This window comes from Ascidiella aspersa, chromosome 6 (assembly GCF_963924565.1).
Source record: "Ascidiella aspersa chromosome 6, kaAscAspe10.2, whole genome shotgun sequence".
NCBI lineage: Eukaryota > Metazoa > Chordata > Ascidiacea > Phlebobranchia > Ascidiidae > Ascidiella > Ascidiella aspersa.
In genome coordinates this window covers 32,935,302-32,951,339 of record NC_139452.1, presented here as the reverse complement: position 1 = coordinate 32,951,339, position 16,038 = coordinate 32,935,302, and the positions used below count along the sequence as shown (strand labels likewise).

Below are 16,038 nucleotides of genomic sequence, written 5' to 3'. Positions count from 1 at the left end.
CGATGTTTTGCAGCTCGAGGCTTCACTCTGTAATCGCGCTTTGCTGGAAACAAGGTTCGCTGGAAGGACTCCTGGAACGTCAACATCCAAAAAAAAAATCTAAACATAGAAATCGTAATGGAGGAAGACAACCAAGTTTTCGTTGAAGGTTTCAGTGCCGGAAAAATGGAGGCAAACAAGTAAGTAAAAAGTGATTCATGAAACAAACTTAGGTCGGCCCGAAAGCAAGTTCGGAGCTTGCAACGAGCAGCAATTATACTAGGCCTTAGTATTATTGGGTTTTCTTGTGATTTGTGTTTTTGTTAACATTTTGTTGAAATGCTAGATAAGCGGCGTATTAGTTAAACTCTGATCTTTCGGGAAAAACGATTTTTTTTCGTGACACAAAAGTTCCTATTCTCGGAGCTTGAGTTTAAATTTAACAGTGTGTTATAATATTTCTAAAAACCTTTAAAACATCGGTTGTTTAAGATTAGATTTCTTTCAAATAACTTCGACAATAACTAGTAAAGTTACAACGTCTTTCAGTATTTACTACAAACGCCTGTTTTAAACATTCTGTCTAGGTTGGGGCAAACTAGAAAAGTATTAATGTGTTTTGCAGTCGTCACATTTCGGGTTAATTATTAAAATGTCGCGAACAATCAACGTTTGAGAGCTTAATCAAGCAACCGAGGTTTGTTTACGTTCAAACCTTACCAAAGGAAGCATGTATTGTGACGTGACAGGCGCATGTTAGGTCACAAAGGGTGTTTTCCTGTACTATAAACACCGTTGCTCAAATGATAACAACTGTAGTAACTTTACAGTCATGAATTATTAAACTTCAAGTGATCTTTATGGTTGTATTTGTCGCAGCTGCAACCATTCATGAAGCAACCACATGTAACATATGTTAAACGAAGAGATCGTGTAATGCACACAACAGAACATTCCACCATCTGTTAAAACCATGACCAGCGCCCTACTTTAATGAGCTTAAGTGTTTATCGTTTTTACGGACAAGTCTTTGAGTTAATTACCATGGTCATATCTTTTAAAATATCTCACTTAAACTATGGCGTTGTTAATTACAATAAGTTAGTTGCTTCGAATAATAATTTCAAAACATCTAAAATGTTCAATTTGTTCATTTATGAGCAATATTTCGAAAAGGTAAAAACAGGCTGATAAAAATCAACTCATTTCAACAACTTGGATTTAGGCGTGGCAAATTCAGGGTATTCCCCCAAACATTTCACTCTTCTATTTATCTTGATCGCGATTTAAAGTAATTTTCTAAAGTCTCGCGTTTAAAGAAAAATCCTCGATGTCTCAAGCCACGCATGACTGAACACAGAATGCGTAACAAAGCGCTTTGTACGTCACAATCGACACGCATGATCGAGTTTCGGAAACCGTCGTTTAAAGGTGCTTAATTTGCAGAAAACACAATTTGGGGGAAATGCACTTTATGGGGGCGTGGCACCGCGTACCTTTATTACGTCACAGTTTAAAATATTTCACCACTGCGAGAATCCTATAAGATGAATATTATAATAAAACTAGGAATTTGGAACACGGAAATTGTTGATGAGGTAGAAATAAGTGTTAAGTAGGTTAGATTTAATGCAAATTCAAAATATGACAAAGCGATTAAATGACTTCCAACACGACAATAAGGCAAAAGGTTAGAGCAAGAAGTAAAATCATCAGCGAAATCAAACTAACAAAACAAAAAAACTCACAAGTTATCCAAATTTTACAAAGCAAGATTTCAATCGAGCAATGTATCGCTTCACAAGCGACCTGTCAATCAACTCTATCGCTCTGTGATTGGCTCCATTAGCTTGTTGCGCAGCCCTTTATTAAACGCGCGAACACCTGCATCTCTGTAATCGTCACAACAGGAAGCAATTGAGCTTTATGACGTAATAAGTGAGGCCAACAATGGGTTGGTGTTACGCAACAAGAGCCAAGGTTCGAATGGAAAGTGGTTTTGCAAAGATCAGCGATTTATTTGCAGTGTTCGAGGTGGCATTTAAACCACGATCTCATCGATCGGAAATATTGCAAACTATTGCATTTGCGCGAAATAAATCGCTGAGCCATTGATCGCTGACAATGGGCGATTGTTGCTTGTTGAAGCGTCACAATCAACAATATAATCTGCAGAATTTGGAGAAATGGCGACACGTCCAAGGAACATCTTAATGGAGATCGATTTGTTATGTCACAAATACGGTATTATTACGTCATGAAAAGTTAACAAGGCTGCTAGATTTAAACCATAACAAACTGAATGAAGTGAAAACTGCCAACTAACAATGTTATTTTGTGTTTAAGCATGATTTTACCTTTAACACATTCTGTTTGCTTTGTTCTTACGCAAACAACCCTCTCCTTTAATATCCTTCATTGACTTTGCCCATTACTATTTGTTTCTAAATGTATTGACTTCAACATACTCATCATAAAGCAATAGGGTGTATCTTTATAGAATCGAAAACCATCGGCGGCAGGTTTTAGCCAGTCGATCACTGCTCCGCTGACGCGTATATTAACAAGTAAAACTCATAGTTAAAAACATGAGTAAAAACAGGATCAGACGTTTATCATAAAGCATAAACTTCGTGCAATGCTAAGCTTTTGCTTTTATTTGCGCTGAAATAACAACTTTTTATAAATAATCTTAACTTCCAATAACAACCTTTCTAGTTCAGGAAGGCATGGGTGGGTTAGGGAAAACCCCTTTGTTAAGTGACCCTAGTTTTTACCTTCCGTCCCCCTAAAACGTGAGGGTTTGTTAACTGAAGCAAGAATAAGCCAAACCTTGTATTGAAGCTAATCTGTGCAACGCTCGTGTTTGATTGGAAGGTTTTGTGCGAAACGCGCCTTGCTGTCGAAGTGTTACTTGAAGCGACCTCACCGCAAACCACTGTTTCCTAAACTTTTTAACTGGATTCCAATTTTGTCTTCATGAAATAATTTAGGACTTGATCAATTTTTAGGACAAAAAATCCAACAAAAGGCTTCTTAAACTGGGGTCCGTGGAACCCTTGGGGGTTTGTGGGCTAATTTTAGGGGAACAATTAAGGGCCTGTTAAAAATCCTGGTGTATAATTTAAAAAATAGAATTTTTTTAACTAAAAATGTAAATTGGCGCTTCCCCTGAACTTCATTTATTTATTTCAGTGTCACGTTTTTTTCCTGAGAGCAGGTTTTCTAACTTTACTTGTTTTATGTCGTCATCTCTATATATTCTATGCCAACCCCGGTCCGCGCGAACAAACGATGTTTAGGGGGGTCCGCGTCAAATGAAGTCCCCCTCTAACAAATCTTAAATTTAACTGTGGGGTTTAAATCACTGAGAAGGATGGGCTCAAGATGATACAAATAATAATTAATGTCACTGACCCCCGTCTAAACCATTGTGACGTGCTTGCCAGCTGTATAACCATTTATGACGTAACACGTTGTTTTGTCGTCATAGCAACTACCAGAAGCTGCACCAGCACGACCCCTGGTGTCGAAGGGACATCAAGGAAACCAACATGAATCGTGATGAGAGTGAGGTGTTCATTCCCAGGAACCAATCAGTGGGCGGCATGTCAACAATGGTGAGCCAATCACAGCTCGTCTGTAAAGTATATCAACCAATCACAGCACGCGTATGAGATTTATTAACCAACCACTAGATGGAATTTTAAAAACGAGCAAAAATGCTAAACTCATAGAAGTGGCAAAAACACAATACATTAGGCAGTAGTGAAACGTTAACGAAATATCATAAGTTTACTAAAGTATTAAACATTTTAAAATTGATCTTTAGCCGTTTTTAACTTCGTAAAAGCACAAACTAAACCTTCTTCCCACGTTTACATAAAATTCCTATAAGTAGATTATACATTTAGTAGTTTATTCAATGTTTGTTTTTTTAATTAATGGTTAATGCACTTACTGTAAATCTGATCCCTGATAAGTGGTAAGTGATAAGGTTTATGTCAATAAGTTAATATTTCGCGCTTTCCTTCGTAGTCTTTAACGTTCCAAGGTAAATACTACACTTGTGCGACACAAAGGTGGGATATTGCAGCAAGTTAGTGACATGAAGTTAAATACCTTCCATATGTTGCCACCTGTTCATACCCGGGGTTACGTGAACTGAGCCTTATGTTTGTTCATGAATCACCAAATGTGTATTCTCTACTTAAGCCCATCGCTCATTAAACCCGAAAAATGACCCCATTGTACACGTCACAAACACCTGCGCGAAAACACAATGAGCAGCGCGATTTACTGGCACGTTCCACGTCGAGGTGCTGGGGTTAATGTTTAACCTTGCCCCGAGTAAATTATTTTAATTGTTGGCGCGATAATCACACCGACCACAAACACCAGGGCGGGTCGAGCGAAGTTTCGCAACAGTTTGTTGCTTGTGAAGCTGGGGGGGGGGGAGGGGGAAATTATTGTTTGCTCAGCTCGAAACTGCGCACTTTGGACCTCCAAGTCACAAACACAATAAGTTGTTATGTTCGGCCCAGGTACCAAGTGTATACGCGCCATACAAGCCTCTGCTCGGTTGTAGCTGGTGAATATCACCCGCATAGAACGAGCGTTTAAAAACACATGTTAGTGGCACTTTTGATGTTTGAAATGGTAACTTGTCATGCCAAAAGTAACCACAAATATAACTTGTTTTTTGCAACAACTTATCTCTATTAACCCAAATACCAACATAAAACAATGGTAACACATAATCTACCGCACAATTAGGAAACTTCCGAAAGAAGTTGAGATTACCACAGAAAATTGCTTTACTAAATGTTTTTAAATACCACAACTATATATGATTGCCATAAACCTGACATAACAACATCTACCCTTTGCTTACCCCTGGGAATTCACCGGCAAAACGCCTTTTATTCGAAGTTACGCAACAATTTCAAACTAAACGTAAGATTTCCATGCGGAAGAATAAGAGTATATAGTAATGGGCAAAAGAGTGATGGCTATTTCAAGTTTGGTATATGCCTAGTGCTATAGAACAGACCTGGACAAACCACGGCCCAGCATTGTAGTCCATCCCGCGGACCATTTTTCATAACTAATTTACAGCACATATAGGCTTTTACGTTTTTATTCTCGATTTTAGAATATGCTGATAAACAAGTGACACTCGTTAGGCATCCTAACTTATTCCTACTTCGAACAGCTTTCTTTCCAAAGAGATCACACGCAACATTATGTGTATTTTGCATCCCCGTTTACTCTGGTCCTTCAAAATATGTGTGACCTGTCAAAAATAATTGCCCTCCCCTGCTGTAAAGCTATATACTTTGTGTATACACGAATCATCTTTATGTAAGCTTTATATTCGTAAAGTTACCTGTAGGTTTGTCTGTTGGTTTTATGAAGAAACTAAACTGTTTAACAAGAGGCTTGTGGCAATAAAACACTTGGGTGGTAAAATAATAACGGATCCAGGTTGTAAAGTGGCGGTTTATTCCTCTGGTAAAGGCAGGGTTACCCCCAATTTAAATATAGTGGCTGTAAAATTAATACTCAGGGGAATTTGTCTAACGCATTTGCGTAAACAATCCTTAATTTAAAAGGTTTTATTTATATTCGTCTGAAACTTCCCAAACGTCATCGAACAACTTAGTTAATGGAAAACTCAAGTAGACAGGTACAAGCCAAACTAAATATTTAAGGTTTTATTATAATGTTATTCTGTGAGCACTAACCTTGTCGTCCAAACATAGGTGGCACAGACAGAATGATGCCCGTTCCGATGCTGGTGTTAACCAAATCTTATGGTAATTTGTATCGGACGGTGACCGATACTCCAACTTAAAATATAGGTATCGGCTGCGATCCGATATTATCGGTCATCCCTAGGCAACAGCAACAGTTCCTTAACCTCACTATTTTTATAAACTTACTTTTTAATGTGGAATCTCTGTGTTGAATCGCAAATCATGACTGAAATTCTTATATTAATTTGGATCGGGTACCGCTCTAGCACCTGGCGAGTACCTATAATACCACTCGACATCAGGTATCGGCTCAGATCGGATATTAGTGTACATTGCTTCCAGATTAACACACTCTAGAATCCAGATGTACACACACTTGGTGTACACCCACCATCTATGGTTGTTGTATGTTGCAGCCGCTGACGGACAGCCAGCGTAAGATGAGTGTTTACCACCAGGAACCAGACGGTGCATCTGCATCTTTTTCCATCAGCGTCTTCAACCTCATGAACGCGATCCTCGGATCCGGGATACTTGGGCTTGCTTATGCCATGGCTCAACTCGGGGTGGTGACCTTCTTGTGAGTAACAGGGCAGTGAGTACACGAGGTTACCATCTGCTAATAAACAAACACGTCGCTCTGTGGTTATGTAATAGTTCACTATTGCCAGTAATTATTTAATGCAAGCTTTTACTAAGTACGTCCAGCGAATTAATTTGGTTTAAAATTGTCAAACTGCCAAAGTATTATTAATAGCTTCCAACAATTGTACTTAGTTGGTCTTAGTTGTACAACACACCAAAAAGGCACGTTTTATAGAAAAGGCACATTTTAGTATTTGTTAAAACACTGTAGTAAAAAATATGCGCAAATTATAGAAATAAGCAAATTATAGAAATAAATTGCCATAAATACTTGGAAAGTGACTTGAGCCTAAAAATATATTTTGTATTAAGAATAAACAGAGTAAAGCCAGGATAAAGTTTCCGGCCACGGTAAATAAACCAAAAAAAGATAATTTATTGTTAAGATCACCTGATACGAAAGCAGGTGTGTTTCTTTTACATTTCATTGTCTGCGGGAGATTCCTTACTCCCCAAAGTGTTTCAGCTTATTTACTAAATTATTTGAAATTCAATGACAAAAGTACCGATCTAGTTTGGTGATAACTTTATAGTAACTGTGGTTTATATTGCAGCATTATGATGGTTCTGGTGTAACTGTGGTTTATATTGCAGCATTATGATGGTTCTGGTGTAACTGTGGTTTATATTGCAGCATCATGATGGTTCTGGTGTAACTGTGGTTTATATTGCAGCATTATGATGGTTCTGGTGTAACTGTGGTTTATATTGCAGCATCATGATGGTTCTGGTGTAACTGTGGTTTATATTGCAGCATCATGATGGTTCTGGTGGCGATCGTGGCTCTCTACTCGATCCACTTCCTCCTAATACTTTGCGACCAGACAGGAGTGAAGGCTTACGAGAAACTTGGCTTCAACGCGTTCGGACTTCCTGGAAGGGTGAGTGGAACGTTAGTGGGGCTGTTATGTGGTGGTTGTTCATATTTACACCGGTGGCCACCAACATGACAGTGTTCCCGCAGACCATCATGTTACGTCACGTGATCTGTGACGTGTTTGTTTTAGGGTTTTTTTTTAAATTAGTTACTTCGATAAAATTCGAAACAAAATTTAAAATATCCCGCTAGATCTGCCGACCACAAATAAATCACTTGGCTTTCAATTTACAAATGTTACCAGAAACCCGCAGCACTTGCCGCCTCCCAGTTTACAACATCGCAAACCTAATTATTTCACCGCAACATTAAAACGCCTTTTACGTCTTTTACGACTCGAATTATTGCTCGTGGAACAATGGACGTTGAGCACCAACACAAATATCACCCCCTGATTTAAGGGTATTGCTCCCTTAATCACGCCACAATAACTCAATTATTGCGAAAATATTTACCTATGATGTCATAAACAACAACAAGGGAAAATGCCAGGTTTCGCGCGGAAATCGATTGTTTGCGATTGTTTGAACGATGCAATCTCGCCGTCGCCATTGTCGCTGTTTCCTGAATGTTATAAAAACACTTTATACTTTGTTATTCTGGACTGATTAAAGTCCCATCATATTTTGAGTTCTAAACAACAGCAGTTATTTCGAGCTTAATTTATGTCATTTAAAGTTTGGTATTTTATCTTGCTTGTCATAAAAGTTCGGTAATTGAGGTTTCTCGTATAACAGGGTTTGGAAGTTATTCAGGTCTCCTAAAACACACAACAGTATAGTTGGGTTAACTTACAACGGTGGTTCCCCAATATTGTTTTGCAACACCCTTAAAAAAACATTGTTTATCGCGTGTCACGTCTGGGAGGCTCTTTTTGTGCGAAAGGTTTCGTTGCATGTAAAACTAGAAACAACGCACCAGGGCTAGTTTGGCAAGCTCAGCATCGAGGTGCATTACAATGGAGTAACTTGTGAGATCACAATAAATATTTATCAACGTTTGTACGCATCGAGCATCAAAACAAACAATAACTTCGCGCGAATCACAATCCCACAATTGTTGTCTAAGTAAACAACCGCAGCATTGTTACCCATTGTTCTTACGCGCAACGCGCATTTAAGCCGCAGACGTGAGCGGGGAAACACCGAGAGTGCGAATGATGTTAAGGTTTCTATGTGTGTTAATTCATGCGTGTCGAAATGTGCGTCAACCACAACTTGTACTCAACATACACATCCAAAGCACTTTGCACCAATGCTCCAAAAATGTTGTTCAGTTGGTCCTTTTAAAATTCAATAGTTAACCCAACTGACCTTTAATAACCCTCAATAACCTTACTGACCTATAGTAACCCTTCATAAACTTACTGATCTGTAGTAAACCCTAACACCCTTACTGACCTGTAGTAACCCCTAATACCCCTACTGACCTGTAGTAACCCCAAATACCCCTAGTGACCTGTAATAACCCCTAAAACCCCTAATGACCTGTAATAACCTCTAACATGTTAACCCCACTGACTTAAAACCCCTACTGACCTGTAGTAAACCCTAATATCCCCACTGACCTGTAGTAACCCCTTATACCTCTACTTACCGGTAGTAACCCTAAATACCCCGACTGACCTGGAGTAACCCCTAATATCCCTAATGACCTGGAGTAACCCCTAATATCCCTACTGACCTGTAGTACCCCCAAATACCCGACTGAGCTGTAGTAACTCCTAATTACCCTAATGACCCTACTGACCTAGAGCAACCCCGAATTACCCCTACTGACCTGTAGTAACCCCTGAAACCCCTGCTCACCTGGAGTAACCCCTAATACCCCTACTGACTTGTAGAAAACCCCTAATTACCCTAATGACCTGTAGTAACCCCTAATACCCCTACTGACCTGTAGTAACCCCTAATTACCCTGCTGACCTGTAGTAACCCCTAATTGCCCTGCTGACCTGTAGTAACCCCTAATTACCCTGCTGACCTGGAGTAACCCCTAATTACCCTGCTGACCTGGAGTAGCCCCAAATACCCCTACTGACCTTCAGTAACCCCGCAGATCACTGCTGCTTGCTGCATCTTGCTTCAGAACATCGGGGCGATGAGCAGCTACCTCTTCATCGTAAAGTACGAACTCCCGAACGTGCTTATGACGCTGGCAGGAATGTCGGAGAATGACGGGTGAGTGACGTCAGAGGGGATGCGTGACGTCAGATGTTGCGCAATACCTGGTACAACCTGAAATCCACAATATCTTGCTAGGGTTAGGGTTAATTACATGCTTTTCATTCATAGATATTTTGCAAATAAAATTTGTTCAAGTGGTTAAGCACATTTTATATTGGTTAATTATTTATTTTTGGCAAGATTCAGGCGTGGCATTAAAACGTCATCCGTTGTAACTGTAAATCGAACATTTAAAATACGCCACAGTTTCCCGAACTTAAGTTGCTTTACGCTGACTCACCCCAACCGTCCTTTGACCTTGTCATCAATAAAGTGTGAACTACGTCATCAATAAAGTGGGAAAGCTCCCGAAACTTGTTTGTTACGTCACAGGTCTTGGTACATCAACGGGGACTACCTTGTTGTTATTGTGACGTTGACAATAGTGATGCCCCTGGCGACCCTAAAGAACATCGGGTTCTTGGGATACACGAGCGGATTTTCAATATCGTGCATGTTTTTCTTCACAGGAGTGGTGAGTCGTTATCAACATGAAAACATGATTCCCCACTACCAAACATAAACCCCGCTGAAATTTGACTTCAGTAGGCGAGAATATTCCAATCCAAGTGATCTAATTGTTGTAATGGCAAGAAACTACTCAAATCGATCAATTCAAACCTTTATGAAAGTAACGTGTCGTTATATCATGGTTATATCATTTACTAAATGCTCCAAAAATATTGTGGGCTTAACTTCGATCAACCCTCGTTTATCTTCATATTGAACAAATGCTATGTGTGACGTAATAAACATCTATTGTTGAATCAGGTCATTGTCAAGAAGTTCCAGATCCCTTGTCCATTGTTCGACCAGTCATTGTTCGAACACGACAACTCGACAATGCACAGCAATGTGACGTCACACTACGACGATAACGTCACGTCATCGGCGGGTCTGATCGTGACGGAGTTGGTGACGTCAACGTACAACAACCTGACGTCACACAACGAGAGTGACGCAATGCAGGTTGCCATGGAGAAGCGAGCGGAGGAATTGTACGAAGTGTTCGGCGAGCAAGTCTGTCAAGCGGAACCGTTCGCGTTCACGTCACGGGTCAGTGATTACGCTGTTTTTAGTTTTCCTCTAGTCCAGTGGTTCTTGACTTTTGGTAACCTGTCGAACCTCTATGTCATTCTGCAAGCTTTCGTCGAATCCCAAATGTTCGCTTAATATTCGTTTCATCAAATTATAAACTTGCATTTACATAGGTTAATTTGGCTGAACTTTCAATTTATAACGTTACATGGCACCTTGGCGCATAAAAGATATTCGAATTTAGGTTGAAATAACAGCATTTATGTTTCAAGGACGTTCTCGCCGAACCCTTGAAACAGCTGCGTTGAACCCCAAGGGTTCGATCGAACCCTGGTTAAGAACCACTGCTCTAATCTAAGAAACCTATACTTTTTATACGTTGGGAAATGTGAACATCACAGTTCGTAAGGACTTAAGTCAATGACTTGCATTAACTAGACTGAAAAGTAATTTCAAAATGACTTTTTTAAACTGAAGCATAGATATTTTAAGAGTCAGTTAGCAAAACCCTCAGCGAATTAATTCTTGTAAACTATAAATACAATTAGAATCAAATCTTGAAGTGCACATTTGGTTCATATCACTTGTTTTGTGTGTTCCCACTGAATCCGATGAGTTGGAATGTGGGATCATAAAATAAAGTACAAGGAGAGCAGATTTTATGCTTAAAAATTTGGCAGTTGTATTGATTGTGACGTCACACACATATGTTAATGTGTTGTTTGTTAACAGTGGGCGTACTCGATCCCTACTATGACGTTCTCTTTCGTTTGTCACACAGCGGTGCTTCCAATCTACGCAGAACTAAAGAGGTGAGAAACAACTTAAAGATTGGTGTTTTACTTGCTGGTTTTCATTAAAGTTGTGAAATTTCTATCCAGTCATACGCTCAGAAAACCTGCTGTTTTTTCTTTGGTGTTTAAAACAAGCATTATACGATCCTTGTTTTTGTTTCCAAGGTAATTATTAACCTTTAGGGTGATTTAATAAGATGTAGCGATTTAACAAATCTCTTCAACCTGAAACCTGAAGGTGTGAATGTGCAGTTTTGTTAAGAATGAGCTTTGGTAATCTCTTACAAAGGCTAACTGCTAATCCTTGCTTTACTAGCCGCACACAAGTAAGCTATATTTTGTGGAACTGTCAAAACTTGAAAGGCAGATTCGGTCCACCAGAACACTTAAATTAAACACACGATGTAGCTCAATCCTCCATATACCCGCTGAACCCCTGTTGTTTCAAACATCTTGTTGTTACAAACATCTTGTTGTTTCAAACATCTTGTTGTTACAAACATCTTGTTGTTTCAAACATCTTGTTGTTACAAACATCTTGTTGTTTCAAACATCTTGTTGTTACAAACATCTTGTTGTTACAAACATCTTGTTGTTACAAACATCTTGTTGTTTCAAACATCTTGTTGTTACAAACATCTTGTTGTTACAAACATCTTGTTGTTACAAACATCTTGTTGTTACAAACATCTTGTTGTTACAAACATCTTGTTGTTTCAAACATCTTGTTGTTTCAAACATCTTGTTGTTTCAAACATCTTGTTGTTACAAACATCTTGTTGTTACAAACATCTTGTTGTTACAAACATCTTGTTGTTACAAACATCTTGTTGTTTCAAACATCTTGTTGTTACAAACATCTTGTTTCCCAGACCCTCAGCTGCTCGGATGCAGAAAGTCGCCAACACTTCGATCGGATTCTGCTTCGCTCTCTACTCACTGGCTGCCCTCTTCGGATACCTCACCTTCTACAGTGAGTGACCCTGACTACTGTGTGACGTCACATTGCTATATGACGTCATCTTTGCTTAGATTGGATGGAGGCTGAGATGTTGCTGATGTACAGTTTGAGCGACCCCGGTGACATCTTGACTTTGATCGTCAGACTCACAGTTCTATTCGCCGTCATCCTAACCGTGCCCCTGACGCATTTCCCGGTAGGTGTTAAAGTATTCAAAAAATATCTTAAGTGTTTAGAATCACTACTATACCTCACTCTGGTGTGTATGTTCCCCTTTAATCGCCACCAAACCTCACTCTGGTGTGTGTGTTCCCCTGAAATCGCTACGAAATGTTCCTTGTAATCACCACCATACCTCACTCTGATGTGTGTTCCCCTGTAATCGCCACCAAACCTCACTCTGGTGTGTATGTTCCCCTTTAATCACCACCATACCTCACTCTGATGTGTGTTCCCCTGTAATCACCACCATACCTCACTCTGATGTGTGTTGCCCTGTAATCGCCGCCAAACCTCACTCTGGTGTGTGTGTTCCCCTGTAATTGCCGCCAAAGCTCACTCTGGTATGTGTGTTCCCCTGAAATCGACACCAAAGCTCACTCTGGTGTGTGTGTTCCCCTGTAATCGCCACCAAACCTCACTCTAGTGTGTATGTTCCCCTGAAATCGACACCAAAGCTCACTCTAGTGTGTGTTCCCCTGTAATCGCCGCCAAACCTCACTCTGGTGTGTGTGTTCCCCTGAAATCGACACCAAAGCTCACTCTAGTGTGTGTTCCCCTGTAATCGCCACCAAACCTCACTCTGATGTGTGTGTTCCTTGTAATTGCTACCAAGCCTTACTCTGGTGTCTGTGTTTTCCTGTAATTGCCACCAAACCTCACTCTAGTGTGTGTGTTCCCCTGTAATCGCCGCCAAACCTCACTCTGGTGTGTGTGTTCCTCTGTAATTGCCGCCAAACCTCACTCTGGTGTGTGTGTTCCCCTGAAATCGACACCAAAGCTCACTCTAGTGTGTGTTCCCCTTTAATCGCCGCCAAACCTCACTCTGGTGTGTGTGTTCCCCTGAAATCGACACCAAAGCTCACTCTAGTGTGTGTTCCCCTGTAATCGCCACCAAACCTCACTCTGGTGTGTGTGTTCCCCTGAAATCGACACCAAAGCTCACTCTAGTGTGTGTTCCCCTTTAATCGCCGCCAAACCTCACTCTGGTGTGTGTGTTCCCCTGAAATCGACACCAAAGCTCACTCTAGTGTGTGTTCCCCTGTAATCGCCACCAAACCTCACTCTAGTGTGTGTTCCCCTGTAATCGACACCAAACCTCACTCTAGTGTGTGTTCCCCTGTAATCGCCACCAAACCTCACTCTGGTGTGTGTGTTTCCCTGAAATCGACACCAAAGCTCACTCTAGTGTGTGTTCCCCTGTAATCGACACCAAAGCTCACTCTAGTGTGTGTTCCCCTGTAATCGACTCCAAACCTCACTCTAGTGTGTGTTCCCCTGTAATCGCCACCAAACCTCACTCTGGTGTGTGTGTTCCCCTGAAATCGACACCAAAGCTCACTCTAGTGTGTGTTCCCCTGTAATCGCCACCAAACCTCACTCTGGTGTGTGTGTTCCCCTGAAATCGACACCAAAGCTCACTCTAGTGTGTGTTCCCCTTTAATCGCCGCCAAACCTCACTCTGGTGTGTGTGTTCCCCTGAAATCGACACCAAAGCTCACTCTAGTGTGTGTTCCCCTGTAATCGCCACCAAAGCTCACTCTGGTGTGTGTTCCCCTGTAATCGCCGCCAAACCTCACTCTGGTGTGTGTTCCCCTGTAATCGCTACCAAAGCTCACTCTGGTGTGTGTTCCCCTGTAATCGCCGCCAAACCTCACTCTGGTGTGTGTGTTCCCCTGAAATCGACACCAAAGCTCACTCTAGTGTGTGTTCCCCTGTAATCGCCACCAAACCTCACTCTGGTGTGTGTGTTCCCCTGAAATCGACACCAAAGCTCACTCTAGTGTGTGTTCCCCTTTAATCGCCGCCAAACCTCACTCTGGTGTGTGTGTTCCCCTGAAATCGACACCAAAGCTCACTCTAGTGTGTGTTCCCCTGTAATCGCCACCAAACCTCACTCTAGTGTGTGTTCCCCTGAAATCGACACCAAAGCTCACTCTAGTGTGTGTTCCCCTGTAATCGCCACCAAACCTCACTCTTGTGTGTGTGTTCCCCTGTAATCGCCACCAAACCTCACTCTGATGTGTGTGTTCCCCTGTAATCGACACCAAAGCTCACTCTAGTGTGTGTTCCCCTGTAATCGACTCCAAACCTCACTCTAGTGTGTGTTCCCCTGTAATCGCCACCAAACCTCACTCTGGTGTGTGTGTTTTGTAGGCGCGCAAGGCCCTCACCTTCTTGTTGTTTCCGAACCGCGACTTCTCTTGGGCGATTCACCTCGGGATAATGTTCTTTCTTCTCACCTTCATCAATATTCTCGTCATCTTCGTCCCAAGCATCAGAGAAGTGTTCGGCATCATCGGTAATTGGTTGCGTCATACCTACTACGTCACACCGCTTTAGTATTTTCATTTTTCTGTCGTACATCGTCACTTATGTGTGATAAAGAGTGTAATCAACTGACAAATAAAAATCATTTAGGAAATATTATTTATTTTTATCTTGACTGCAAGATTCATTAATTTCATTTAAATCTTTATTGTTAAAAATGCTGACTTTAAATAAATACACAAAGTAGGTTCTTACTGCATCTGTATCAACTTGGGTTTTTACGATTTAATCGCACGCTATTTCACAATTCTATGTCTGATTGTTTGTGACAATGACCTGATTGTTGCAGGCGCGACGGCGTCCACGATGTTGGTTTTCGTTCTCCCCTGCATCTTCTTCCTCAAACTTGATCCTCGGAAGATTTCATCTCCCAAGAAGATCTCAGCCTTGGTGCTTGGAGCTGTCGGAGTCTGCCTCATGATCGAAAGCCTCACCGTCATCGTGATTGGCTACTTGGACTAGCACGTGACTCAACACGTGGCCGGCTTGGCGGGAACTTTGCGCGGGAAATTTTTGTTTTCGTTGCTTTTCAACCAGAGTTGTTTGTGGATCGCGGTACCACGTAAAAGGCAATTGTTAAAACAAGTCAGAAAACATCTTCGCTTCTTTAGTTTGTGATTTTATTTTGATAGGGGACTGATTGTTTTTGAGCCGCTCTTTATAAAGTGGAGTTTTTAATGACGCTTATTTTTTATGCTCTTAATTGTTTTGTAAAGTGATTATTAGAACAATTCATTTACGTTTCATTTATGCTCCGCAATTCTTCACATTTCGCCAATTACATTTCAAATTCAACGAAATAAAAATGTCAAACATCAAGTTTTGTAATAATAAATATTCAACGTTAAATGGGTAAAAAATTTGAAAGCTTAACTTGCATAAAGTCTTAAAGCAAAATATACGCTAATTAATTAGAAACAAATTGGTGTTCCAAGGCGGCAGCGAAAGGCCGTAAGGTTCATCAATTCTGCTGCCTCTCAAGTATCGGTAGGAGTTTGGAAATAAGTTGTGATCCATTCGCCCAACAGTATGGTTTCACAAAAACAGTTAACCTCAAAAAATGAGCTTATTTTGTATAGATTTCAAGTTATGGATTTATTTACTACGATACAACAGCAGTATTACTCAGTAAAACATTAAAATAGCATGGCTTTGTCTTTCTGAATCCGTCCTTTTACTTGGGGCAATTTATGTTAACAGGACTTTGTAA

General features: G+C 40.7%; 1 protein-coding gene across 1 annotated transcript; it reads left to right on the top strand.

The window, feature by feature from the left end:
• Positions 1 to 15,647, top strand: LOC146141365 (putative sodium-coupled neutral amino acid transporter 6). The gene is made up of 13 exons (XM_083393041.1): positions 1 to 179; positions 2,155 to 2,223; positions 3,473 to 3,599; positions 6,155 to 6,318; positions 7,138 to 7,264; positions 9,319 to 9,440; positions 9,819 to 9,960; positions 10,257 to 10,541; positions 11,256 to 11,335; positions 12,190 to 12,290; positions 12,350 to 12,474; positions 14,655 to 14,799; positions 15,118 to 15,647. The coding sequence occupies exons 1-13, from the start codon at positions 118 to 120 to the stop codon at positions 15,288 to 15,290; spliced, it is 1,722 nt and encodes a 573-aa protein (XP_083249167.1). The 5' UTR covers positions 1 to 117; the 3' UTR covers positions 15,291 to 15,647.
• The last annotated feature ends 391 nt before the right edge of the window (positions 15,648 to 16,038 follow it).

Bases quoted from the DNA above. Each gene is read 5' to 3' on its own strand.
- LOC146141365 (XM_083393041.1), top strand. From the start codon at position 118: ATGGAGGAAGACAACCAAGTTTTCGTTGAAGGTTTCAGTGCCGGAAAA. The intron at 3,600-6,154 runs GTGAGCCAATCA...TGTATGTTGCAG, and splicing joins TGGGCGGCATGTCAACAATG to CCGCTGACGGACAGCCAGCG. The intron at 6,319-7,137 runs GTGAGTAACAGG...TTTATATTGCAG, and splicing joins CTCGGGGTGGTGACCTTCTT to CATCATGATGGTTCTGGTGG.